The following is a 24,337-nucleotide window of genomic DNA, read 5'->3' as shown; positions in this document are numbered from 1 at the left end:
AAGAAAGGGGGGGGGGGGAGGTCTTTTAAAATGACTTCATAGAAAGTCATCCGTAGTTTATACTTTCTATTCCCAATGCAGCAAAAAAAAATGAAAATATTCTTTTATCCATCTATTTTCTAACCCCGTGACATAAAGCCATTGCTCTTTATTTTTCACCTTTTTCTCCAAACAAGGTTCTCTTGTCAAAGCTAGAAAGAGTATGGATTTTTGCCCAGTATTCTTCTAAACAAATATTAATTCCTATTTCCTACATATAATTGCGGTTATACAACAGCCTATTTGAACTCAATAAATAATGTGTTGTCATGATTTTAGAATGACGGAACATACCTTAACAGCTTCAATAATATCTTTGTCAGCATCTTTGATGTAGCGACCACTAAAGTCAGTAATCTTAGAAGTAAAGCATCCATCATCATCAACAGCTACAGTTAAGTTATCCTATAGGCCAACTTAAGGTCTGAGTAATTATACCAAGAAGATAGCAGACAATAAACAATTTATAAACCAACAATCGTAAAAATGAAAAAGCAGATTCTGCAAGTATAGGAAGATAATTCCTTGTGTTCACAGGAGAAAGAGATAAAGTTTACTAGTATATATTAAAAAGAATATCTGGAAAGGCACATTAAAAGATGAGCAAACTTAATTTTTGGACTACTGTTTGGGCCACTATTCATGAAGAAGCGGATTGTTTATAACATAAGTTTACTAGTAGTCACATATACTGTCCCGTGGCATTAAGAGAGGTTATAAATCTCTTATAGCCCATTTCTTTGGCTCCACTCAAGTTAAAAAGTGTGCCCAAGTTCAAAAACAAAAACCTTTCACAACAACAACCAAGCCTATATCCCACTAGGTGGGGTCGGCACAAATACAAAAAAATACAAAAACCTTTAAAACTCAAAAAATAAGAAGATAACAACTAAAAAAGGAAACTAATTATATCTTTTTAATTTTGGAACCAGTGGCCAAAGGCCAGTCAAAGCACAACAGGCAGTAATTCCAGTAAACACTGTGGTTTGCAATCACCAAGAGGCAGTAATTCCAGTAAAAGTGGACAGATTAAGAAAGGACATATATATATATGATGAATAGATACACCATGGCGGTGATTTTATCACTTCAAGTCAGTTCTAACATCACAGAGCATACACTCATACCTCCCAGAGAGGAATGTCTTTCATGGAAAAATCAAAACTCAAGCCGTGTACAACTTCAGCTATGCATAAGTACAAACCTTACTAATAATTTGATTATCAATGCAAACACGGAAATCATCTTCACCAAAAGCAGGGGCACAGTGGACAATACCAGTACCACTATCATCAGTAACAAAATTGCCAGCAACAACTTTAAAAGCAGAGTTAGATAACTCTGTAAAGTAATCAAATAATGGTTCATACCTGCAAAACAAGTGATCTCTTTGAATTTCAATACAAAAATATTTAAAAAAAACAACTGTTATATTGTCACGAGATAAGTCTCAAGAACGGAAAATACCAACTTGATTTATTGAAGAGTAAAATTAAAAACAAAGATTAATGTATAAGTAAGAACTGCTCACTTCTTTCCCACTAATGAAGACCCTAAAACTTTCTCTAGCACATCGAATGAATCCAAAACATTTTCTTTCTTCCCACTTGAAGATTCCTTGGTCTTTGCATTTCCTTTTTTGGGGACATCAACTGAACCATTACTGACAGCTTCTTTCGGTTTCTCCTTAGGGAGTGCTGACAGACGACATTCAGCAACGATATAAACTTTACCTGAATGCTTATTGCGAACCTGGTTTTATTTGCTCCACAAATTAGATGTCAAGAAACAAACAAAAATGTGGGGGAAGATCAGGGGCAAAAAAACAAAGAGGGTGAAAGCAATATCGAAATCCTGTATCTAAAATGCATGGAATAGAAGCATCAATTATATACGCATAGAATCAGCAACATGATTTGTTCTTGAAAATTATGCATCATTAAACTATGTAGTTGATGTTTGGTACTTTCTTATCATTCTCAGATTTTCACCAAAAGAAAGACCCAATCACACAAATCTGACTTCTGCAATTCTTTGTTCGACAAAAAATTAAGTCATATTATATTAGACAATAACATAGAGAGAATAAGACATCCTCATGGAAACAAATCCTGCAATTCTGCCCCTCTAATATAAGGCGAGAAATGGAGAAAAAAAAGATTTCACTTCTCTCAAAAGGCTATCATCTCATCAAAAGTTTGAAGTTCCCAATCCAAATGTAGTCCATTTTATTTTTCCTCCCCCCTTCTCTCTGTCTCTCTTTTCCTCACGCACACAGTTTTTCCATTGTTGCAGAAGGATGCCAAAAATAAACAAATGCACATATGCTAATTCTTCATCAAGCAAGACATTTTTTTATTTAAATAGTTTTATGAATGGTTACGAGTTCAAAATTAATCTCTGTGCTGCAAAGTTAACTGACCTTCACATAGGTAAAATTAGCATTAACACATAGAACAAGATTACTCGGAAGAGTCCATGGAGTAGTTGTCCAAGCCACAAAAGATGCATTATGTGGGTCATCAATGACTGGAAATGACACCATTACTTCGGGATCAGAAACATCCTGTGCCAAAATAGATTCTTAAGTATAAAACAATTGCAACAGATATTATGTTAACCGGTTGGGAAAAAATGATAAACAGGTGAACAAACAACAAAATACGTAATACTAAGGAACTGTTTGGTTTCAGGACACATTTTTCATTTCGAATTCCATTTTCTGTTTTCATTAACAATTTCATAAATGCAACTTTGTTTCAATTTGTTTCCTGAGTTTGAAGATTGAGTACTAAACTTCAAAATAAGATGTGATGCCCTTGAAGAATTTGCATGACATATTTCTTCAAAATGATGAGTCTTTTTTATAATTGTAACCAAACACAAAATAGCTTGTGTTAGATAAAAGCTCTATAAAAAATTACTTCTTGTACAAACTTAAAACACTCTGTTTTTAAGCTTACACAAACTATCCCTAATTGTTAGCATATATTTACTTTTACAACTCTAACAAGAATAAGTAACTCCCCAACAGCAGTTATGGGACTACGATGAACAGGCTGAAGATAGCACTAGTCGACAAGCATCAATGGTAATAACTAAACAGAATCAAAACATTTGCATCACAATAAACAAAACAGCTAAACAAACAACAAAATATGTAAAACAAAGGGCCTATTTGGTTTGAAAAAAAGTTTTCCAATTTCACTAATAATTGCCTAAATTTCACCTTGTTACATTTTGTCTCATGTTTTCGAATATTTACTGTTCATATACAAATCTTCAGAATGAAAACTCAGTGGCATCTTTGCGATTATTAATGAAAACAAAAAAAATAAAAAACAAGGTTTTGTTAAACCAAACGCGCCCGAACAAAAGAGATTCCTCTCCAATTATACAATCAAATTAAACAGGAAAAAAATAAACCATGAGTGTGAAATCATAAACCTGATAATTCTGAGCCTCAAAGTTAGCCAGGGGAGTTTTGCATCCAGTGCTATAGGGCATGACCTACAATTAAAAATTAATAAATATCAATATCAAGCTAAGTCCATTCTATGTAGCACTAGTTCTTCACAATAACAATGTAATGAAAAATACCTTGAATCCTTTATATACAAGATCCTTTTCATACAACTGTGCAAAAACCCACCAAACAGATTCCATAAAACTAATATCCATTGTCTTATAATCATTCTTGAAATCAATCCACCTTCCAGTTCGAGTAATAACTTTCTCCCACTCTTTCACATAGCGCGTGACGATACTCCTACACTCCTCATTATAAACACCAATCCCCATATTATACACATCCTCCTTCTTCTTAATCCCTAGCTTCTTATCGATCTCGTTTTCGACGGGGAGGCCGTGACAATCCCAACCGAAACGGCGCGTGATGTGGTAACCGCGCATGGATTGGTAGCGAGTGATGATGTCCTTGATGGTTCCGGCGAGGATGTGGCCGTAGTGAGGGAGGCCGGTGGCGAAGGGTGGACCGTCGTAGAAAATGAAATCAGGTTTGTCTTTGGTGAGAGAGAGTTGAGTTTCGAAGGCGTTGATGCGAGACCAGAGTTGAAGAATGGATTCTTCTTGCTTTGGGAATGAGAAATCTTTGCCTTCGCAAACATCCTCCATTGTTGCGTAGCTGTGGTGTGAGTCAAGAACTGAAGAGAGGAACAAGGGTTTCACTGATTCATAATCAAAATCAAAATCTCTAAACCTATTTATATTTTTATTATAACAAGATTATTATACATATATCAAAATGGGCTTTCGAGCATTCGGTTCGGGCTAGCCCACATATGATTCGGACTAAAAATATTCAGTATGGTTTATGTGTATTAAATTGTATTTTAAATATGTAAACGACATTTATTAAAATGAATATTACGCACTTTAAAAGAGATTGATTAACTACTCAAAAGGTGGAAAACACCCTACAAAAAATATTTGTTATGATTAGACTATAGGTTAGATAATTATTTAAATTTTAACCATTTTTAGTGTGCCACAAAAGATGCATTATGTGGGTCATCAATGACTGGAAATGACACCATTACTTCGACACCAAATTTTACTGAATAAATAGTTAAGTACCAGATAATAAATTTAAATTAAAAACATGTGCATCGCACCAGTGCAAATTCACTAATCAGATAAGAAAAGATTTGTAGCATAGATGAGGAGTTTGGATTGGAGGAAATCTGATCCACACTGATCAAGTATGGAACTACTTTAGCTCAGTCATTTTAATACTATCAAAAGTATCTCTCACCATTTTTACGTAAGAAACTAATTTTTTTCTAGGTGTTTGGCTACCCTCCCGATAAGTGTTTGTCTCATGAAACGAATAAGATCTTACACTACTAGACCAACATATTGATGTTCCTCACTCATTTTTATTTTTCCACACAAAAGATGTAATTATGACTTACAAGATTGGAAGTTTGGAACCTGACCAACATTGCCAATACAAGCAACTCTTATATTGGTTTTAAGAGCCATTATTACCATGGCATCTCAATATTATTACACATGCTATTATAATGTGATAATGATATATAATAAAGTTTGAGAAACACCCAAGTTTGTGTTTTAGCATGAACTCTCACACTTTAATATTGCTGCAATTGTACACATTTTCAGGGGGGGAAATGGGATTCCAATGTTAAAATACAACACTTTATAACCCAAAAAAAATACAACACTTTGACCCAGATGAGAAATTTGCTTTTCCAAACTCAATATAACATTTAATCTACTTTGAAGTTACAAAAGGTCAAAGAATGAATCAACTTGAGATGCAGTTATAACTAAGCTCATCAAAACTCCTATGGAACTTTAAGATGTTGCTAACTAGTGAAGAAACCAGGTCCGGCCCGAGAAAGTAACTCCTTGCCAGCATCCTTGCCCATCTCAATCATATCTTCAACAGCATATGGACCGACCCTCGTTGTCTCCAGCACTGCACAAAAGAGAAGTAAGGAAACCTCAAAGATTAGTTGCTTGAGGAATATGAAAAAGTGTTAAGAGAAAGGAGTGTGAGGATAATCATCTCCCTATAACGGATATGTCATACCGCGGGTTCCATCGGGTGAAGCAACTAATCCTCTAAACAAGCAATTACCATCCTCATTTCTGCAAGCATACCCAGCGATAGGAGTGCGGCAAGAACCATCCAAGGTCAGAAGGAAGGCCCTTTCACACACAACTGCTAGCCTTGTTTCTTCATGATTCAATGAAGCAATGTATTCAGCCTGCAGAAACCAGCCAACCAAAAAGTTATAAATGTTGAGAAACCATGAGTGAATAACCAAAGATGCAATCTAATCTTCTTCCATTAAGTTGAAATACTTCATATCCTCGAAATAAATCAGTTTGTTGGCATGGTTTGAGTAGGAAATCGCTGCAAGTAGGTGTTCAAGTCACACACATGATCTAACATGGCGTGATTAACACCCCAATATATATATATATGACTATATGTGTATATATATAACAGGTCTGACAAGATTGTGCAGTATAGTTAAATACTCACCATTTTATCATCATTGCTTCTGCAGGCTATTCCAATCGCTCCTTGGGCAACAGCCGGAAGCATATCATCAATTGATAGGGTTGAAGACACGTGTTCTGTCATATTCAAGCGTTTCAGTCCAGCTAATGCCAATAGTGTAGCTTGGACAACCCCCTCACTGAGCTTTCTCAATCTTGTTTGGACATTGCCGCGGAAATTATCTTGCACCTGCGATTAGAAATTATAAGGTCAAGTAAAAATCATGAAGAATTTATCACCACTCCAGAAAACTAAAATCTCAGAAATGCAGTATGACAAGAGCAGTTAAACAACATGGACAGAAAAAAGAAATGCTTCAAGAAAGAGTGAAGGACAACATTCATACAAAAAATACATTGGACATAAGCAGGGGCGAGAGGTCACAGCATAATAAGAAGGCTAGACTACAAAAAAACCTGGGCATTGTCTATTAGTCTATGGTCACAAGCATAATCCACACCAATAAAGATGATAAATCAGGCATACTTACTAAGATAAGATATGAAGCAATAGCAGTCTCCATTTAGCACGCTTACAGAAGCATTTTAAAAAACTGATATATGAATTAGGTTTCGAGCCAGCATATGTGATGCTAATGCCTTGACACCGACATGAGTGTGTGCAAGTTTGCTTGTCCATTTTATATTAAGAATAGAAGATGAACCTTCAAATACTACTCACTCATTGACCATAACTTTTTATTTTTACCATTATAGCTCCCATGTTGGAGAGAACGGTGGGATCAAACCCCTCTTTGAGGCATATAATAAACAACAATAAGAAAAACAGTAATGTTGACATTGTAAATGGAGCCAAAATAGTGAACATCACAAAACTCAAAACCAAATCACATTTTTGCATAAAGTGGCAACTTTAATAACATCCTGCAAACAGCACTGGAAATTTGAATTCTTATAAGAGGACATCCAGGTGAGCTAATTTAGAACAATAAGAACAGGAAACAATAATTTTCTGGTTTTAGGTTGTTATGAGTATGATTATTATTAGTAAAATAGAACACCGGCTTACATTTAGCGATGGATATCTGTGGAGTATTTGTGACTTTCGTCTGAGTGAAGCAGTCCCAATAACACTTCCAGTGGGTAGATCAGCTAGAGAAGTTGCATTCAAGGATATGAATGCATCTCTAACATCCTCACGTGGAAGGTTGCATGGTAGAATTGTTTTATCAGGTAAATACGTAGGAACGTCCTTCATTGAATGCACAGCAATGTCAATATCACTGTTTAATAACGCCTCGTCTATTTCTTTGGTGAACAAGCCCTTCCCACCTATGTCTGCAAGTGGTTGTGAGAGTATTTTGTCACCTGTTGTTTTTATTATTACAATCTGAATAGCCCCCTCCTCGGCTAGCTCTGAGTGCGATGCTATCAGTTTGTCTCGGGTCTCATATGCCTGAGCTAGAGCTAGTGGACTGCTCTACAACAAAAATAAATAACCCCAAAACGGAGGTACGAAGCTGAGAATATTAGTTAAACCAATAACCAAAGTATGCCTAATCATCTAGCTAGTGACAGATCGGGAAAGAAAGAAACATATAGATTTCACATTAGATAGAAGAAGATAAACATTGCTCTTCTTTCGAATAATTACTTTGAGATCAAATGTCTCTGGAGTTTAAATGTTTATGGAGTCGACTAAAGTCAAATCTACCAACATGATTACAAGCATAGCATCCACTTGTTCATTTATACTGTGTGAATTTTCTTATAAGAAATTGAAGAACTCAATCATCCATTTCAAAAGTTACTACAGAGTTCAACCAGCTTATTAAATATTCATGACATTGCATAATAGTTGTTTTCACCACTGAATGACATAGTGTGAAAACACTACAATCACCAAATGGAATTTGATCCGAACTAAGAGAAAATAGCATGTGCAATGATATTGTAAAGGTTTCTTACACTGTCAATACATCACTCATCATTCATGTCTTAGTGCTCCTTGACTTTTATGTAGAAGTAATTCACACGAATGATGAATGATGCACCGAGTGTAAAAAACTTTCCGCCAACAGTGTATACCCATTAAATCAAAAAGATGAAAGCACCATCAAAGTATGGTTTCTTACCTTTTCACAAAGTATCCTCTTATCTGATAGACTCAAAGACTATTATCTCATTTACCACAATGCATCTAATCACAGATCCATCTCGATAATATTCGATCTCAAAACTAATTGGCAATGAGAGCAGCTATTTAAACCACTCCCAATAAAATAAATTCTCAAGCCCTCCAACACATGAGTACAGAGATTAAATTCAGTAACACACACACATCAAATCCCTTAAACTTGAACCAAAACATTTCAATAATGAAAAAACAATGGTAACACAAATTTATACAGTAATTATTCAGAATAAACCCAACAAAAAGATAGAAACTTTGGTAAGAAAAAGGTAAATGGGGATACCCCAGAAGCAGGAAAAAAGGAATACCTTCCTCTAGTACCAATTCTGATGAGTGCAACCTTAGGGTGCTGAGTTTGTTGTTGAACAGCAACAGAGGCCTTTGTTACAAGTCTTGTGGTGCGACATTTGGAGAAAGGTGAAGTGATTTTGAGAGATGGAAGTGCTGAAGAACCAAGGAGAGTTGATGAAGATGAAGAAAAAGTATTCATTTGTAGATAGATAGAGAACGAAAAACCAATCCTATGTGAGATTCATCATCATATCATACGATAATATATATAAAAGGGATAAAGTTCTTACCTTTTTTTTTTTAATTTTATCTTTGTAAGCAATAATAAAAATAAAGGATTTAATATGTATACACTTATCATCTTTTTATTCATCATTTATATATTAATTATTGACTCTCAAGTAAAAGTAATAATATAAATTTAATAATTTAAACTGATGACATGATAACAATGTAAAAAATACGTTACACGATAGCACATAAATTTTTAAATAAAAAATAAAACCGGAATCCACCCTTTGTGTTTTTTAGGAGACATTTTTTTGTTCTTAGTATTATCAAAGTTATTTTCTCACTGTTTTTTTGTAAAGAATTATTTATTTTTTGAGTTTTTTTGTGTCTCTCTCAACAAGAGTTACTTTCCAGAATTAAACTTTTAACTTTAGACATCCAATGAAGCCTTATAGTACTAGACTAACATCTTGTTAGTACCTTATTTTATAGTCTTCCCTTTTTTTCATTGGCATCTCTTTTCTGAATAAAATTTTCTCTATATTTTATTAACCCAATAAAAGGAAAACAAAAGCTCCATAAATATTGTATGTTACTTTTTATTTAGTTAAATATCACACGTCTTTTTCTTTTTTGAACATATAATTTTTTTTAATCGGTTATTATATTGCATTTTTTAAAAGGAGTGGAAAACTTTGCGAATGAACAGTTATACTACTAGAAAAGATGAGATGTAGAATCTGATCCAACTCAGTAAGAGGGTTATCCAGAATTGCATATCCCAATTACAACTAAGATTAGGTGCAAAATATTCAAGTCTATTGCCTTTTTAATAAGAGGAAAAAAATGTATATAAATTTTTTAGACATTATCAATTTATCATTCATTTTTAATCATAATTATTCTTCAAAAAAATACAGATAAATTAGATTATGCATTAGTTATATATTAATAGTGTATAAATATCACACTCTTTTAATAAATATGATTGACATTCATTATATCATCTTCCATAAGCAACCCATGAATAAACTTCAGTTGTCTTATGCCTTTAGTGTTATCACACTTATTCTTAACTAAACATTCTAAAGTATAAAATCATTGTGGAAATCTATATGACCAAATTACTTGCATATTTATCTAGGCAAAATATAATATAAAATTCATCATCGTGTAATTTTTACTTCCTATTTTGTCATTCACATTATTTATTTTTTTACAAAAAATCCATATAATCTTAATTAACCACTATCAACATATTAATTAACCACATCTCTCACCTTAAACTAAACATTATAATAACATAAAAAAATTATAATATAAAGTACACCGAATACAACAAATATATTTTAATTATAAAAATAAAATATATAAAAATTAAATACGTAGTACCATGCAAAAATAGTTTAGTTTAAATAATAATAGTTTAGTTGCACATGCAAAAATATTTGGATATTATCTTGTGAGGGTCTTACTTACTCCACGAATAAGTTAAAAAAATATTTTTCATATCTTAGTCATTTATTATATGAAAATCTAACAATTTAAATTTACTGACTAATTCAAATTATATTATTCATTAGATTTATTAAAACAAATGACTAACATATAAAATATGTTTTTTAACATATTTATGTATAAATAAATGGATCTTGTTACTTATTTTGTTCCAATATAATTATTAAAGCTATATACAGATTTATGACACTACCCTTGTCTACTTATTCAAGTAAGAAACAAAATTAGGGTTTAGTTATAAAATATAACTTCAGGAAAATTACATTAACTTATTCTATATTTTTTATAACTCAATCCCCTTGTGATGCCCTATCCTATATATCCAACTCACCAAATTATGGATTGCAATAGGATAAACTATCCTATCCTCATTTTTAAGTCACTTATTTCATGCACTTTTTTCCTACTATCTCCACCTTAATCTATACAACTATTAAAAATTATATTTTTCATACTACTTACATTATTTTTTCATTCTATTTCATAGACCAAATAAAATTTAAGAGTATTGTATATAAGTGACAATCTGTTTAGTTTTAGAGTAAGTTTTTAAAACTTATTCTACATTATAACTATTAATTTTAGAAAAATATGATGATTTAAATTTATTTAATAATTCAAACAATTAAATTTCCTTAAAATTGATGAAAAATATGTGAAGTAAATTTAAGAGAATCAATAAAACTCGAATCTAAGACTTTACTTAAGAGAATCAAATATATATCACTTGAACCAAAACAGATCGCAATTCAAATGAAAACACTACATATCAAGAATATTTTCTTATTAAAAAAACATTGTTTTGGAATTTGAGTGATAATACCATATTAAAAAACTTTAGAAACCATAGATTTTGTTTTCATCTCAAAAAATATGAATTTGGTTATTAAGAACCAAATAATCGAAAACATAAGCATTTTGGTTACAATTTACACAGTGCCCTAAATCCATCACACTCCTTACAATGGCGGCACACGACGGAGAAGCCTTAGATTTTGAGCCTGAGGACGATGACTTGATGGACGAGGACGCCGCCGTCGACGCCGCCGGCACTTCTCCCAGTGCACCGCCTCTCCCCAAACTCAAATCCGCCATCACCTCTTCTTCTTCCATTTCCGTTCCCAAGAAGACCAAGGGTCGCGGATTCCGTCAAGAAACCGATACCAACCGTAACAACCGGCTTGCCGGCTCTGATTTCGATTCTCTCACCACCGAGGGTGGTCCTGGCCCTCAGAGATGTTAGTTTCCCTCTTTTAACTTTGCATTTTTAGGGTTAGGGTTTTTGATTTTTTTTTTTGATTTTTTTATTATTTGTCGCTAGTATTGAAACGGTGTATGAGTGTATTGATGCGTGATGTGCGAATTTACTTGAGATTGTAAATTCTCACCGTGCCCTTGCTTTTGTTTGGTGAAATTGACTTCTGTTTTTGCTTTCATAATTAAATTATTAGTAATGAACAAGGTTGTAAATATTGGTCACGGTTTCTGAGGCTTTCAAAACCTTGACATATTGGCAAATGTGGCCGCAATTGCAGTTTTGACAACTCCCAAAAGTTAACATATATGTCGTATGTGGCTGTAGTAGACTTAGATTTAAAACCTTTAGTGAATACTTTTAAATCTGAAATTGTGGAAAGCCTGAGTTTTGCTTTTTCTGTGAGGTATAAGTCTATGCTCTTGCTCTGTGGTCTTGGAACTCACCTGAGATTGTAAAATCATAACCCTTGTGCATGTATTCATTTCATATATATGTTCTTTTTAATAAAAAAATCCGTGTTATTTTTAGGAGGGATCACTGCCTCTTTGGTGATTGCAAAGCATGTTTGTGAAATACTGCAAAGGGCGGACCCAATTCAGAAAATTAAGATTGAAATAATAAAGGGGGGCATTTTGGTGATTTTAAGTTATTAACATAAGACTCTTGTGAATTGTGATAGTCACTTTGGTTCCAAAATTAAAGAGATATAATTGATTTCCTACTTGTTTTCTATGGTCAGGGTTTCACCATTACGATTCTATTTCCTTTTTCTTTTTCATGTATCCTAGTTTCAACTTGTTTTTGGACCACATTGTTTGTTTGGTGCAGCCATTGAAGGATGGATTATTTTGGCCACGGGCGTCCATGAGGAGGCTCAGGAGGATGATTTGCAAAATGCCTTTGGTGAATATGGAGAGATTAAGAATCTCCATTTGAATCTTGATCGTCGTACTGGTTTTGTCAAAGTATGTCATTATATCAAGTCCATGTAGTATTTTTTTGTTGATTTGACCCTAAGTTGTTTGTTGCATGTGATTTGTTATTATTTACTGAGAATCTTTGAAGGCTTTCTAGCCATTATTAATATAAATAATATAATTAAATCAAGTACCTAGCTTTCATTAGGATACAAATGTATATTTGGTTATGTAACATGGCGTCTCATCCATTTGGAGTTGTATTTTTTTTGGTAATCATATGCTGCTGCATACAAACCATTAGGTCAAATTACCAATGCAATTGCAGAATGCAATCTCACTTTTGTAAACATGATTTGTTCCTGTTTACCAGAATTTTCAGTCATCCATGCTTCTATATACATGCAGCAATGGTTGATGTTTTAACCTCTGTTTCCGGAGTGGCAAATTTCCTTTACGTGTAGCACCTTGTTTAGCCCATGCTTTTATTCAGTTGCTCGATCTCGTGAAAATTTGGATTTCTGTACTGATGTATTTTTTATTCCAGGGTTATGCACTGATTGAATATGAGCGTGCTGAGGAAGCTCGTAATGCAATAGAGAATTTGAATGGGTCTGAGCTTCTTACACAAACCATTTATGTTGACTGGGCTTTCAGCAGTGGACCCATCAATGACTCAATCCGAAGAAAGAATACGAGGTATATATCTTCATGTTTAGTAGTTAAGATATTTTGACCGGGTAATTTGTTGTTGTGACATTAATCATCAATCAAGTTTCATGCGGTGTTGGTTTGAGTTTTACTTCCTGCCTTTGTGTTGATATTTCTCATTGTAGAATTTAATTTAGCCATTGCGCACTCCATTCTTTAAAAGTTTGTAAAGAGTATTTACTATGTAAAGAATAGAATGTTTATTCTGAACTTCAACTCGTATAAATTTAGTGGTTTAGTTAGAATTTGCTTGTCTTAGGGTCTAAATTGTTTAATAGATTACCATCTGAATATTTGAAACTTTCATTTTGCAGACCATCTCGTGGTGAACGGCGCTCTAGGAGCCCTCGGAGAAGATATTGACATGGCATGTATTGATTATAATTGATCACATGGTTTGTGTCTGTGTGGACCCTTAAGAGGAGGACTTGGTTTCTATCAGTGAAGTTGTGGAAGATTTTCCCCATATCTGTGCTACCTGCTGAGGATTCTTATCTAATACATCCTTTGCTGAATGAATGATATTTAACTCTTAGCTTAGTTTATTGTGGTGTATGGTTTTTAACATTAGCATTGGAATGTATTAATGTGTTTTGGTCTCAACTTTTTCTTGCATGTAATGGCACTATGTTGAGGATATTAATATTGTTTTGGATTGTATCTTTGTTTTACATGTGGCTAAGGTTTTCTTTTCTTTCTTCACTGCATTCATCTTTATTTCCCAATCTCGTAATTTCCTTCTTCATTGATGCAAGCACTTGCCGTATAATTATTTATTATATTTTAAGGGAAAAAATCATATATTTGTATTTACTCTTATAAAATAGTTAGTAGTTACTGCATAACGATTTTCATATGTTAAAAGCTGCTTAATTCTTTTATTGATACTTGTTTACCGAGACTACAGATGACGAAAATCACATAATCAGATTAGAGCCATTGATTCTATTATATTATCAAACATGTTGGTGAAAGGAATGATTTCCATTTCCTACTTTTTTTGGTGATAATGTCATAACAGTCTTCTTGAAAATTATAGACCTAAAATGATATAATTTTATTACTCGTGAAAAAAAGTGTACCAAAATCCTTTTTTGAATTATTAACGAACTAGTATGCGTCTGGTATTATATATATAGCTTGGTATAAATGAATCTATATATATGTATAAGGTTTCTTTATATTTGCATGTTTTTTAAAAGAGTCTTCAAATTATATTTCTGTTAAGGATGAATTGTATTAATCAAAATACAAAGTATGTGTGTTTCTGAAGTAAAAAAACAACAAAAGTTAAGATATGTTTCTAAATGTCTATCTAGTTATAATGTTATTAAGGTTTACCTCATCTAAATTAAGGAAAAACTATAAACTTGATATTCGTTTGATTGTTAAGATGGAAATAAAGATAAGTAGGATATGGAATAATCATCACAAGATTTCATCCTATAAGAGGTGATAATAGTAGTGATGGGATCTGAGAATATCAGCAAAATTATATATTTAATAATAATATTATTATTATTATTTAAGCAATATGTTTGTTATATTTTTTGTTGACTAATATGAATCATAATTTGCAGTGGATAGATGTGAGAAATCTACATAGTGAGTCCCACTCACAAACCCTGACCCTTCAAAGATTGGAGAGAGATTCTGTGTGCTGTTTTGCACTATGCTATCATGTGCGCAAATGGACTAGACTCATTTCTTCTTTTCTCATTCCAAATCCAAAACCAAAACCTACCCTCTTCATCACTCACCACATAACATAACATAACATCAACAACAACACCACTCTCTCTCTCTCTCTCTCTCTCTCTGTGTGTCATTTTGTCTGACATTGCAATTACATTATGGGTTCTTCTCTTGAAGCCACTAACGTGGTTCTCGCCAGAATCAAAAACCTTGAACCTGACAATGCATCTAAAATAATGGGTTTCCTTCTCATCAACCTCAATGACTCTGATATACTTCGTTTAGCTTCTTGTCCCGACCATGTGCTTCAGTCTCTGGTTATCAGGGTTAAGACCCATATGGGTTTCTCACTCTCTTCGCCTCCTCCTTCACTTCATATTAACCCCATAACAAAAAGACCCATTTTTTCTAACAACAACAACCCTTTTTCGAAGTCAATACCTTCTTCTAATGGTGGTGGTGGTGGTTTTGACTTTAATGCCAACTTCAACCATTCTCCCCTTTCTCCTCAAAAATGGAAACTTTCTGGGTATTCAAGCAACCCCATTTGCCCAATTAGCCCGAACTCTAGCCCTTTACTCTCTTATGATAATATCCGAACTGCTTCTTCATTTTCGCCTCGTGTCAATGTCAATGGTGACTGTGAATTTAACAATGCTAGTGATTTTGTGGATGAGCACCAAGTGAATGAGTATTTCCCTTTTCTAAATGAGTCGTCTAAGAACGATGATGATCCACCCGATCCACGCATCGAAATGGGTGGTTTGGGTGGTGAGGTTAATAACTGGAACAGCAATGGTGATACTCATTCCCTTCATAGAAGGAGCTTCTCTGCTAATGATGCATTTTTCGCGTGTGAAGAGGGTATTGGCTCTGGAATTCGTAACAAACCATGCCTTTACTTTGCCAGAGGCTTTTGCAAAAATGGTAGCAATTGCAAGTTTGTGCATTCTGGTTTAACTGATTCACTTGATGCTACTAGTTCTGGAGGTGTCATTGCTGGTTCTCCCAGTAATTTTGATGGGTTGGAACAGCGTGAAGAGTTTATGAGGCTGAAGGCAGCACAGCATCAAAAATTTCTGGCTGCATCTCAGATAATGGCAGGAGCTTCTTCACCATCCTCTTATGACAACTACATTGATTTTTTGATGCAGCAACAAAATGACCCTCAAAGGTTTATTAAAGATGAGACTACAATGAGAAATTGAAATTTGTTTGTTTATTTAATTTGTTGTATTATTTGCTTATACAGTCATATATGTTCTTACTTATAGTTATGCTGTTCCATTTCAGGGCTGCTGCAGTTGCAGCATTCATGATGGGGGAAGAGTCTAACAACTTTCGGCTGGGCAGGCTGGAAAGGAATAATGACTTTTTGGCCATGGCCTTAGCAGATAAGCCCAACTCTGCTTCTAGACAGATTTATTTAACCTTTCCTGCTGAAAGCACATTTAGGGATGAAGATGTTTCGGAGTACTTCAGGTAAACTTGTGTAGTGCTGGTGAAAAAATGTGAAGTTATATCACATTATTGTATAGCATGGTTATTCACAACGATACAAAATGAGAATTTGTTGACATTAGTTCTCAAATATAGCCATTAGTTTTTCCAGGTTCTATGTAAAAAAGTGAACATGTATAGTAACTGCTACTAATTTAAGTGAGTGCACGTTTAGTGTATCTGCGTGTGCTTCTTTATCTTAGTGTGATCATGGTAGGAAGCCTCAATCATTATGATTTTTGGTTGCCTCTGATTCTGATCCTGACTCCTATCCTGCCTCAAGTAATGCTCGTGCTTTTTGCCATCCTTAGTTGACTTCAGCTTGCTTGGTAATTACGAGTTTTTCGCTGGCCCATCAACAATCTAGAGTTACCAATTTAAACCCAGTAATCATTGGTCATGATGTTACCACATAATGCATATGTTAATTATTTCAATTCCAAGTCATATGTTTTATGTGTAAGTGTAACACTTAGAGTGTGTCTTTTTTAATAGGATATAAACCTTGCAGAGCATGATGTATGTTTCCCATGAGGGGACTGGGTTAGTCCTGTACATTTTCAGGTATCACCTCAATGTGTGTTTCCCAGAAAAGATAGAATGATTTTCAGCATTTTCAGATAAATCTAGCGAAGTTCATAGCTTATAAATATAGTGATCACTCTTCATTGTTGATTTTGCAGTTTTGTGTGTATTGCTAGGCTTAATAGAACAGACCTACTTGAATATCCACGATGCAGCATATCCCAATTAACATAGATTTGGAGTCTTTTCAGCTTACCAATGACTATAGTGTTCTCAAAGGAGAAGTCTATATCCGCAGTCAATCTATAACTAAATTAAGGAATTTTCAGAATGCTATTTAGTACGATATCTTGAAAATATAAGTCTACATCTGGGGTTAGTACTGTTAAGAAACTATGCATGGTATTATCCATGTCACAATGGTAAATTATTTTTCAGTGTCCTTCAATGTGAAAAATATATCCCTAATATGTGGTAAGATTGTAGGGTTATATACTGGTTTTGAAAGAAACCATGGGAAGTACTTGCGGTCTTTTGTCCGTCTAACTTAATATTTACTCATAACAGTTTAGTCTCTCTGTGTATGCAAGTTGTTATGGCGCCTTGTCATAATCATGCACACATACATTCAAGTCCAAATTCTGGGATTTCACCAATAGCTACTTTTGTTGTTTTGAAGCAAATTTGGACCTGTGCAAGATGTGAGGATCCCTTACCAGCAAAAACGGATGTTTGGGTTCGTTAGCTTTGCCTATCCAGAGACAGTGAGACTTATATTATCCAAAGGGAATCCTCATTTTATCTGTGATTCACGTGTACTTGTCAAGCCCTACAAGGAGAAGGGAAAAATCCTGGACAAGTAAGTCGGCATTAGATCTTTGTTTGGTTTATATTGTGCTACACCTAAATTAATATTGTGACTTGTGTATGCAGGAGACTACAGCAATTAGAGAGGGGAGATTTTTCACCACGTTTAAGTCCCTCTGGTTTTGAGTCCAAAGAACCTTATGATTTCCATCTTGGTAATCAAACTTCTAATTTGGCATATACTGTGAAAAGTTGCTATGCATTTGGCCTTTCTTCTGAAGCCCTCAAACCCCAAAAGAGCTCATTTCGTATAGGTACTTGCATGAATAGTCTCATGCTGTTTCTGTTTTGTAATCACATAATCTGTTCTATTCAGGAGCAAGGATGCTATATACTCCGCGTGATATCTTGATGAGAAGAAAATTTGAGGAGCAGGCAGAGTTGCAGCAAGCCATTGAACTTCAAGCAAGAAGGCTGGTGAATCTTCGGCTTCCAGACTTCAAGAATAATCCCATTCACCATCACCAACGCAGTCTCTCTGTTGGTGCTCCTTTTCCCTTTCCCAGTCAACTTCATAGTCACATTAGCAATACGGGTCATTCTTCTGATAGCATTAACGGAGATATTACAGGTTAGTCAACTGATGTTAGGCTCTGGCATGACCTTAGCAGTCAGGCTTAACCGCCTTACATTATTGATATGTTTTTCGTTGCAGGCTACAGTGACAGTCTTACTTCAACCATTTCATTAGGAACTGCTCCTGAGCATCGTCAGATGCAGCTGCCACCTCAAGAAGAAGTTGATACAGCTTGCATTGGTGATACTGTTGATGGGAAGGGAAAGGAGAGTGCAAATGCGGAAGTCACAGGTCCTAGTAATAGGTATTGGCCTTGACTTTGAGACTTTGTTTATGACCATCTTCCAATTGCACTGCGGTGCAGACTTTTCGGGGTGTTCCTCATTTTAATTTTCTCTCCTTGTGGATATGTGTATTTTATTTCAAGTCTTTTGACATTATATTGTTTCATTATGCTTTCTTGGTTCTGGAGAAGTGTGGAGCAGTCCCTTCCTGATAGTCTCTTTGCTTCACCGACAAAAGCAGCTGGACATAATCTTTCTGACTTCTCTACATCGGCAGAGACCATTGAGAGTGACGTATTCTCAACTAGCTCATATCACAAGTTAGAACTGCAACCAACCACTTCTAATGACATGGCCTCCCACTAGTTTTCCTTACAATACAAGGTACCACTGGTTTCTGACAAGTTTATATATATTTCTTAGGCTCTATTCTGTGCATCAAGATTTTAAAAATTGGAGGTGATTAAAATAGAAGCAGCTAGCCGGGGTCATTTTTGTTAGGGCAAGATTCTTTTTCCTTTTTCCTTTCTCTTTTGGTTAGTTCTTTGATTTGTTTCTGGCTTGTTCCTATGCAGATTTATAGAAGCATACAGAAGAAAGAATGAAGTAGATGTATAGCTGAGTACACCAATGTCAAAAGACTAGATCCTATTGAAAAATCGAACGGGGTCGCCATCATCATCATCATTAAATATTAATACATACTACTAACAGTAAGCAATACATATTGCATACTTGGACAGACATATTAGTTTATGAAAGTAGTTATCCTTTCCTCTATTCCTTTTTTGTTTTACTCCCACCCTGCCCCTTACATTATCTATAGGTGTGTTTCACCAGACTAAGTACTCAGTTTTTCCTTTGTAATAGTATATATACAAACTTTTTCAACTACCATTTAGATGCTAACTATTGTCTGGTGCTTTTGTCTGTGTTGTGTGTTTAATTGGTTATAAGTTGTTAGAAATGGTACCTGATCAAGTAAAAAAAAAGTTAACAACTTTTGTTAGATGGCTGATTTTGAGCTTTAAATCAATGGCCAAAAGTGGCTGTTGTCAGGTTATGTGATTTAAGTGCATGACTATCACTGCAATTTAAACCAAAAATGTTTGGTGATGAAATATTATTCCATTGAAGTTACAATCTATTTTAAGCCATTCCAGGTATTATAATTGGAAAATCTATATTTTTCTCATAATGGACATAGCCACCTTATTGTGTGTTTGCAAACACTCTCAAGTCTCAAGGGTCTTATAGGCTAGAAGCTTTGAAGTCATTTATACTTATTAGCTAGTTGATCATTAATTATACCAAATACTTCAAATTCATTCAGGTAGCATTGCTAGTAGTTTTTTGTCTTTAAGCTAGCTTGAGTTTTCAACTAGCTAGTTGTGTCAAATAGCCTTAGTTTATTAAAGTTGTCAGGATAAGATGTAAGGAATAGAAAATTGCAGTAAATGGAGTTTGTCTGGTATTGCTGTGTCTCTTAGGACCACTTGTGTTTTGAAGGTGAGGGGTCACCTTCTATGTCACATGGTGCTGACATTAAACCTACAATTGTAAAACATGGCACTCCTTTCACTATCAAATGTTTGTTTTTAAAGTCTTTTGTTTTATGGATGACAGAGCCTTTTTGTCCTGGCACATGCTTAAATTATGGTTCTTCTACCCATCACACTATTTGTTTTTGTCTAGCATTGTAGCCTTTCCAAAAGGGTCTGCAACCATTTTATGGGTGGAAGTTTTTTTTACTGGTTGATGGTTCTTAAAAATTAGGGGAACAATGTACCTAAAGTAAAGGGGCGTTGATGTTTCAGTTCTTTACATGGACTTGAAGCACACCCTTATAGAAAATGGAATATAATTTTTCAGAAAAAGAGTGAAAGAGGAAAACCATGCAAACTTGAAAGTAAGCATGGTGAAATTGTAAGAGTAAAAAATCTTATAAACGAATGGAGATCTTCTGTCCCCAATGGTGTTTCCCACCAATTACAATGTGTCATTTAGTTAAATAAAAAATTATAAAAGCAGAATTGTTAGTTGGTGTAATTTAATTTGATGGAGACGGAAAGAGACAACGTTTTTTAGGATAGGTGATCTTCTTCTTTCTGAACAAAGTATTATATGTTTTGAATGCAAGAGTTGCCCTATGGAATGAAAAAGGAGAACTTTTCACAAAATGATTTGGCAAAAATGTTGGATGAGGTAAGAACATTGAGGTAGTCATAAGCTTTTGCAGCTAAATGGGCTATACCCTTTTTCATGAGTTTAGCTCTATATCCTTTATGAACTGTTTTGTTTGATTCATAGAGACAATGGGATATTATGGGAGCAAGTAAAAAGATTTTAGTTCAGGGAATTTAAAAAAAAAACCAAGAAACTCCACTCAAGTTGGCCACTTAAGTTTAGGGGAAAAGAATAACTCCTATATAAGTGCCTAGTATAATAAAATATGAATTCAAGGAAAAACTCTGCTCCCATTGTCTAGTTTGTAGTGAGAAATTTAAAAAAAATATATATAAAAAATTAAAAATCCATTTTAGTTGTCGAGATTAATAAAAGATGTATATTTTATAAATATTTCCACATGGTTGCTGAGTCTTGTTTGTTTTAGGAAAAGAAAATAACAAATTTCGTAATCAGTTTGCTGAGTTTTTAAAAAGTGCAGTAATAAATTTAAAAGGTACACTGTGCACCAAGTAAATTTGCAGTGGAAGAATGCAACAGAGATAATGGAATAGATTATAGGGGGCATAATATATAAAACAATGTTATTGATACCATTGTCCTAATAATACTAAAAAGTGTGTTATGTTTATTTAGTTATAAATATTCTGAAAAACAATGTACTTAATTACTTTTTGTTTTCAATTATTTATTTGAAAAAGTTAATTAAGATAATTTACACTCCACCAAAAAGACTAGTTTTTTCAAAGGTATTATTATATCAAGGGGCGTTGATTCAAGTGGTAGAAAATATCTGTCACGAGAGTTAGTCCCATGTACCTGGGGATTGAATGTTCCCGACTCGGATAGGATTGCCTGGATGATACATGTAGGAAACCAAAAAATATCTAAATGTTTGAAATTCAATATGCAACTATGCAGAACAACCCACGATGCTATATTGCACTAAGCTTATGTTTTATGTTTTCCCCAAACGTTGTTTCTTTCGAACTCTATGTACTTCAAATGCAGAAACCGTAGCTAGAAACATATATGCACTTTCTAAGCATGGTAACATTGAAGAAGCTCTTTCACTTGTTTACACACATGTTACACACTCTTCTCTGTTCCTTCAAGCCTATGCCACTTTGTTCCATGCATGTGCCCAAAAAAAATGCATCCAACAAGGCATGGCTTTGCACCATTACATACTTCAAACACACCCCACAATTCAAAATGATATCTTTCTCGCTAATCACATTATAAACATGTATTGTAAGTGTGGCCAATTGGGTTATGCTCGCTTCCTGTTTGATCAAATGCCCCGTAGAAATATTGTTTCTTGGACTGCACTCATTTCTGGATATGCCCAATGTGGCTTAATCAATGAGTGTTTCTCGTTATTTTCTGGCTTGTTTGCTCGGTTGCGTCCTAACGAATTTGCTTTTGCGAGTTTGCTTAGCGCGTGTGAGGAGCGTGATATTAAATGTGGTATGCAGGTGCATGCAGTTGCTTTGAAAATTTCTTTGGATGCCAGTGTATATGTTGCAAATGCTCTTATTACAATGTACAGCAAGTGTTCGGGTGCTGGTGGGGGTTATGATCATATATTGGGTGATGCATGGACTGTGTTCAAGTTAATGGAGTTCCGAAATCTTATATCTTGGAATTCAATGATTGCAGGTTTTCAATTTCGTGGACTTGCAGATCGAGCCATTCACTTGTTCACACATATGTACTGCAATGGTATCGGATTTGACCGTGCCACATTACTCAGTATTCTCTGTTCCTTGAATGAATATTATACTTCTGAAGACATTAATATACATCTCAGGAGCTGTTTTCAACTGCACTGCCTCATTATTAAGAGTGGTCTTATTTCAGAAGTTGAAGTGATAACTGCATTGGTAAAATCATATGCAAATCTTGGGGGACATGTTTCTGATTGTTATAAGCTCTTCCTTGATACAAGTGGCAAACGGGATATTGTGTCGTGGACTGCTATTATCACTGTGTTCGCAGAACGTGATCCCGAGCAGGCTTTCCTCCTTTTCTGCCAGCTTCATCGTGAGAATTTTGTGCCAGATTGGCATACATTCTCAATTGCCTTAAAAGCATGCGCATACTTTGTGACTGAGCAGCATGCTCTTGCGGTTCACTCACAAATAATTAAGAAGGGGTTTCGGGAAGATAAAATTCTTTCAAATGCCTTGATTCATGCTTATGCAAGGTGTGGCTCCTTAGCTTTGTCTGAACAAGTTTTTGATGAAATGGGTTGCCGTGATCTGGTTTCTTGGAATTCGATGATGAAGTCGTATGCCTTACATGGACGTGCTAAAGATGCATTGGATCTCTTCCAACAAATGAATGTCCGTCCAGATTCTACCACTTTCGTTGCGCTTCTTTCAGCTTGTAGTCATGCTGGTCTTGTTGAACAAGGTGCGAAATTTTTTAACTCTATGCCTGATACTCACGGTATTGTTCCTCAACTAGATCACTACGCCTGCATGGTTGACCTTTATGGACGAGCTGGGAAGATATCTGAGGCTGAAGAGTTGATACATAAAATGCCAATGAAACCAGATTCGGTGATATGGAGTTCGTTACTCGGATCTTGCCGCAAGCATGGTGAGACTCGCTTGGCGAAATTAGCGGCCGATAAATTTAACGAGTTGGAGCCTGAAAAATCGTTGGGATATGTACAAATGTCAAACATATATTCCTCTAGTGGGAGTTTCATTGAAGCTGGCCAGATTAGGAAGGAAATGAGAGAGTCAAAGGTGAGAAAAGAACCCGGATTAAGCTGGGTTGAGATTGGAAAACAGGTTCACGAGTTCGGCTCTGGTGGTAAACATCATCCACAGAGGGAGGCCATAGTAAGGAAGCTTGAAATTTTGATTGGTCAATTGAAAGAGATTGGTTATGCACCAGAAGTTAGCTTAGCTTTGTATGATACAGAAGAGGAGCACAAAGAAGACCAATTGTTTCATCACAGTGAGAAGATGGCACTGGTATTTGCTATAATGAATGAAGGAAAATTGAGTTATGGTGGTAAAGTGATTAAAATAATGAAGAATATTCGTATTTGTGTGGATTGCCATAACTTCATGAAATTAGCATCATATCTATGTGAGAAGGAGATTATTGTGAGAGATTCAAACAGGTTTCACCATTTCAAAAATGCAACATGCTCTTGTAATGACTATTGGTAACACTACCTCATATGACTCACTATGACAAATGCCCAACCTGCATTATGAATATGAAACTCAGAATTATGAATATGAAATTGCAACTTCAATATTTTTTTTGTTTCACACATGTATCCTTGCACCAGAGATTTGCCTAGGATTACGATTGGTTTCGATAAAGCTTCACCGATTCGATTTGAAGTTTGTCCCATTGCAACAAAAAAAACATAATAAGATAAAAATTATAATTGGGCCAATAGGTCCAACACTGGTTCATTTGCATCGGCCTGGTCTGGATTTTTTTCTCCTGAATTTATATAACATCATATAACCTATTTTAGCCTTACTAAGTCTACAATAATAATACCTTGAATTTTCAAATTAAAGCCTAAAATGAGAGTGGACTAAAAAGAGTATT

At 34.7% G+C, this 24,337-nt stretch overlaps 5 protein-coding genes across 14 annotated transcripts in view; 3 read left to right on the top strand and 2 right to left on the bottom strand.

The window, feature by feature from the left end:
- The window catches only part of LOC109331287 (isoleucine--tRNA ligase, cytoplasmic), a 13,034-nt gene extending 8,791 nt beyond the window's left edge, over positions 1 to 4,243 (bottom strand). For both annotated transcript variants that reach the window (XR_002105767.1, XM_019565689.1), the window contains exons 1-6: positions 3,640 to 4,243; positions 3,487 to 3,549; positions 2,462 to 2,605; positions 1,571 to 1,791; positions 1,244 to 1,409; positions 334 to 444 (exon numbers count right to left, since the gene is read on the bottom strand). Coding sequence is in view for 1 of the 2 variants with exons in the window: in XM_019565689.1 (XP_019421234.1) it covers positions 334 to 444; positions 1,244 to 1,409; positions 1,571 to 1,791; positions 2,462 to 2,605; positions 3,487 to 3,549; positions 3,640 to 4,173 (1,239 nt within the window). In the remaining variant the exon portion in view is untranslated. The remainder of the gene's footprint in view (positions 1 to 333; positions 445 to 1,243; positions 1,410 to 1,570; positions 1,792 to 2,461; positions 2,606 to 3,486; positions 3,550 to 3,639) is intronic.
- On the bottom strand, positions 5,130 to 8,789 carry LOC109331744 (porphobilinogen deaminase, chloroplastic-like). Its single transcript, XM_019566430.1, has 5 exons — positions 8,557 to 8,789; positions 7,124 to 7,529; positions 6,077 to 6,283; positions 5,618 to 5,795; positions 5,130 to 5,503 (listed from the first exon to the last, which is right to left on the bottom strand). The coding sequence occupies exons 1-5, from the start codon at positions 8,736 to 8,738 to the stop codon at positions 5,391 to 5,393; spliced, it is 1,086 nt and encodes a 361-aa protein (XP_019421975.1). The 5' UTR covers positions 8,739 to 8,789; the 3' UTR covers positions 5,130 to 5,390.
- Positions 11,198 to 13,876, top strand: LOC109331889 (RNA-binding protein 8A-like). The gene is made up of 4 exons (XM_019566659.1): positions 11,198 to 11,526; positions 12,375 to 12,511; positions 13,011 to 13,162; positions 13,489 to 13,876. The coding sequence occupies exons 1-4, from the start codon at positions 11,253 to 11,255 to the stop codon at positions 13,535 to 13,537; spliced, it is 612 nt and encodes a 203-aa protein (XP_019422204.1). The 5' UTR covers positions 11,198 to 11,252; the 3' UTR covers positions 13,538 to 13,876.
- LOC109331755 (zinc finger CCCH domain-containing protein 55-like) lies at positions 14,812 to 19,492 on the top strand. Of its 9 annotated transcripts, none has more exons than XM_019566453.1 (9): positions 14,812 to 16,043; positions 16,163 to 16,351; positions 17,574 to 17,753; positions 17,828 to 17,916; positions 18,078 to 18,332; positions 18,453 to 18,582; positions 18,754 to 18,946; positions 18,986 to 19,064; positions 19,138 to 19,492. In XM_019566453.1, exons 1-7 carry the CDS (start codon positions 15,028 to 15,030, stop codon positions 18,926 to 18,928), a joined length of 2,034 nt encoding a protein of 677 aa, XP_019421998.1. In that variant the 5' UTR covers positions 14,812 to 15,027; the 3' UTR covers positions 18,929 to 18,946; positions 18,986 to 19,064; positions 19,138 to 19,492. The 9 variants fall into 9 exon arrangements, with proteins under 9 accessions (XP_019421998.1, XP_019421996.1, XP_019421995.1 ...); XM_019566451.1 differs by having other exon boundaries at positions 18,751 to 18,946; XM_019566450.1 differs by having other exon boundaries at positions 14,813 to 16,043; positions 18,417 to 18,582; positions 19,022 to 19,064.
- Positions 21,639 to 23,978, top strand: LOC109330647 (pentatricopeptide repeat-containing protein At1g71420). The gene has a single exon (XM_019564900.1). The coding sequence runs from the start codon at positions 21,682 to 21,684 to the stop codon at positions 23,938 to 23,940; it is 2,259 nt and encodes a 752-aa protein (XP_019420445.1). The 5' UTR covers positions 21,639 to 21,681; the 3' UTR covers positions 23,941 to 23,978.

The sequence above is a fragment of the Lupinus angustifolius genome, chromosome LG17, assembly GCF_001865875.1.
Source record: "Lupinus angustifolius cultivar Tanjil chromosome LG17, LupAngTanjil_v1.0, whole genome shotgun sequence".
In the NCBI taxonomy this organism is placed as follows: domain Eukaryota; kingdom Viridiplantae; phylum Streptophyta; class Magnoliopsida; order Fabales; family Fabaceae; genus Lupinus; species Lupinus angustifolius.
Note: the sequence above shows the minus strand (reverse complement) of the source record. Positions and strands in the feature narration are given on the sequence as shown.